The 3,205-nt window shown below is 35.2% G+C and overlaps 3 protein-coding genes across 3 annotated transcripts; all 3 read left to right on the top strand.

Annotated features, from left to right (window-relative positions):
* Window positions 1-1,020: 1,020 nt before the first annotated feature.
* Window positions 1,021-1,569, top strand: VCUG_02663 (uncharacterized protein; the record flags this gene model as incomplete). Its single annotated transcript, XM_008077479.1, has 1 exon — window positions 1,021-1,569. The coding sequence occupies one exon, from the start codon at window positions 1,021-1,023 to the stop codon at window positions 1,567-1,569; it is 549 nt and encodes a 182-aa protein (XP_008075670.1).
* Window positions 1,570-1,573: 4 nt separating this feature from the next.
* On the top strand, window positions 1,574-1,909 carry VCUG_02662 (uncharacterized protein; the record flags this gene model as incomplete). The annotated part of the gene is made up of 1 exon (XM_008077478.1): window positions 1,574-1,909. The coding sequence occupies one exon, from the start codon at window positions 1,574-1,576 to the stop codon at window positions 1,907-1,909; it is 336 nt and encodes a 111-aa protein (XP_008075669.1).
* Window positions 1,910-2,061: 152 nt separating this feature from the next.
* On the top strand, window positions 2,062-2,592 carry VCUG_02661 (uncharacterized protein; the record flags this gene model as incomplete). Its single annotated transcript, XM_008077477.1, has 1 exon — window positions 2,062-2,592. One exon carries the CDS (start codon window positions 2,062-2,064, stop codon window positions 2,590-2,592), a length of 531 nt encoding a protein of 176 aa, XP_008075668.1.
* Between the last annotated feature and the right edge of the window lie 613 nt (window positions 2,593-3,205).

Below are 3,205 nucleotides of genomic sequence, written 5' to 3'. Positions count from 1 at the left end.
TAACCCTAACCTCTAACCTCTAACCCTCTAACCTCTAACCCTCTAACTAACCCTAACCCTAACCTCTAACCTCTAACCCTAACCTCTAACCCTCTAACCCTCTAACCTCTAACCTCTAACCCTCTAACCCTAACCTCTAACCCTAACCTCTAACCCTAACCTCTAACCTCTAACCCTAACTCTAACCTCCTCTAACCTAACCTCTAACCCTCTAACCCTCTAACCCCCTCTAACCCACCCTAACCTCTAACCCTCTAACCCTTTCTATCTAACGGTTAAAGAACAAATACTGCAATCAATTTATATGCTGATAATATTTTATTCACTACTTGTATAATATTCTACATAATATCCAACATTATCGTTGAAAAATATCATAGGTGCGCGCTTAGTCATTCATTTATTCTTCAGCCGCAATGTTCTTGGAGAAGAAATGTTGTTGAAATGGGTATTCACTAAATTGTTAGAATGCATGAAGAGTACAAAATAGAACGAAAACAATGTTCTGCATTCGTTGATCAAGAAAGCGTGTTTGTTTATTCGGTTCGGTGCGTGGTGATGGATAAACGACTTTCTGACAAATATTTCTTATCAAGCAATGGTAGATGCCAATAAAGGTTGTTCAGTGCCAAGTAAGCGTGTACAGCATGTCAATTCCTTTGAATAACATTATCTGCTGTAAGTTTATTGGTTTTGGAGATATTGCCAAGTTGTAGCACATTCTGCTTCGCTGCTCAGAATGAACACATGCAATAAAAGGTTCAATCAAAAATTTTTAGTCTTCACTGCCACTTTCCGTAATTGTTACCAAGGACATAGAATCATTTCTTTTTGGATTAAACATGCAAGAAATAAATAATAATAGTGCAAGTACTTCTGTAAAATGGGATTTACAATGTTGTATGCCGATATGTTAGAACTATTCTTATTAAATACAAATAGGAATGTGAAAATTTGACAGAATGATATTGAAGTAAATTAGATATTTTAAAGTATAAAAAGGCAATTTTACTGCCATACATGCACCAAATTATGGTTCGACTCATCTTCAGTTGCGTAATAAAAATGATGCATTGCAGCGATTCTGACGGCACACTGCAAAATTGTGCTAGAAATATGGCTGATTTGATCAATCCAGTTGATGTGGATAATCCTGATGATAGCGAAGCAACTAGCACATGTCTTCAGAGAAATGAATCTCAAAATACCTATCACGGATCGATAAGCTATCTGCAACACTACAAACAAACACATGGATACATGTTTCAAGGTATCAATAATGATCGACCCAGCACTAGCAAACTATTTAAAGTGATTGATTTCATCTGGAATCAACATGAACTAAGCAAATTAGAAAATATCAGAATAATGCTGTTACATTGTGATGATAGTGCCATAAACAACCATTTCGTGGAGTTGAAGGCAGTGCTCATGAAGTTCACTGCGATGACTTTGAAATCAAAAGAAAGACTAAGCCAGGTTAAAAAAAGAAAGAGCGAAAGTAATAACATTGTTGATGCAATTAGCGAGCACATGAAAGAGACATATCATAATACTATTAAGGGTTAGAGAAATGAAAAAGCTATTTGATGCAATATTTGTGCAAGCAACAAAGAGCACATATGATAAAAACATCCGTGACTTTTTCTATTTACTTGCTATCTCTATTAATATGGAAGATTATGCAAATGCGGCGAATACAAATGAAATTACAGTTAGCGAAGTGCGCGAATTCTATTATATATGTACTGTGTTCAAATACAGTGCTTTACGGCCATTTCAAAATTGTAGTCCTTTTTTACATACTCTGACGGGTTCGTTCTTTACTTCGCTGCATCTATTTCACGACACAAGGTCCGTGAAAAATGCCTGTTGTTTCCCGAATTTGTCTGTTTGTGCAAGTGGTTAGAAAACTTCTGTGCTCTCAATCCAAGAGTATATATTCGCTACAGGATCATTATTATTTACATCGTTAGCAGAATTGAGACTATTCTATCCAAGCTGGTAACTTTAAACAATGAAATTGCACATTTATCGAATTCTAGGCAAGAAACCATTCTTATGATGGTATGCTACCACTCTTTCACGAGAGATGTTCTATTTTCTAATCTCCTTCTTTTGTTACGTGTCGATAGCAATCATGTAAGCAAATATCAGTTGTTATCACAACTTGAATATTCATACCTTTATATGAATACACTATCATGTTTTGATGTAGAAAATGGCATGTTACAGAGCTTTTATGATCTTTTGTTTTTGACATTCACACCTTTTTTCACCAAATTTTGGTTTTCACATGCTAAGTCATTGGATGCTTGGGATAAGAAGATGGGCATCAACTACATAAACAAAAACAGAATATGTCTGGAAATGGTTTTTCAGCATCCCAAGAGTTTCAAATCTGTGCTGAAGAAAAGCATTGAAATGATTTTCAATCTAAAAATACCTAAGGTGGCAGAATACCAGAAGCTGAAAAGTGAAATATGTGACCAGATCAGCAAATTGGATGAACAGAATCCTCTGCTCATGTTGTTCAAAGCACGGGATACATACAGCTTCATCAGATATTATCTGTTGAAGGATCCCCAATGAGTGTGCAGATGTGATGCCTGGTTAATATCAGAAACAGTTAAGTAAAAGTATCATTTCCGAATACATACATACTAAGAGATGTGTTATATTGTTTCTTTCAATTTCGACATGATCTTCTCTTTCGTACTCTTTTATTCTGATGTGTGACTCTCTTGTTTTATCCTACATTTGATGCTGTTAGACACAGGTTTATTTACTCTTCTGCTGATCTCCAAATTGTGTAGGAGCTTAGTCCTAGGAATGCTGAGTTCATGCATAGTAATCATAACCTCATTATTCCAAAGTTTTTGCATTTTACTAGTTCTACGATAGTTATTAGTTACATAGGTGAAACATTTTCCGCTGTTATTATAGCTGTTTCTGAACATTTATACTGTTGCATACAGAAGATAACACTGAACAAAAGGAAATGGAATATACATCACTAAATACCATGCTTGTTTAACTAATATATAGAATTGAGATCATGCTTTCCAACAAATGAAACTTGATGAGTGTTTAGATATAAGTCCCTTGCTGCTATCATATCCGATTATATTGCACCTCTGTTCCGCTGTTAATGCGGCTCTTCATGAAGATTTTATTTAACATCGCAACTATTCGCTACATCAAT

The sequence above is a fragment of the Vavraia culicis genome, assembly GCF_000192795.1.
Source record: "Vavraia culicis subsp. floridensis unplaced genomic scaffold supercont1.106, whole genome shotgun sequence".
Taxonomy (NCBI): domain Eukaryota; kingdom Fungi; phylum Microsporidia; family Pleistophoridae; genus Vavraia; species Vavraia culicis.
The sequence above is the reverse complement of the archived record's forward strand: the minus strand, read 5'-3'. Positions and strand labels throughout refer to the sequence as shown.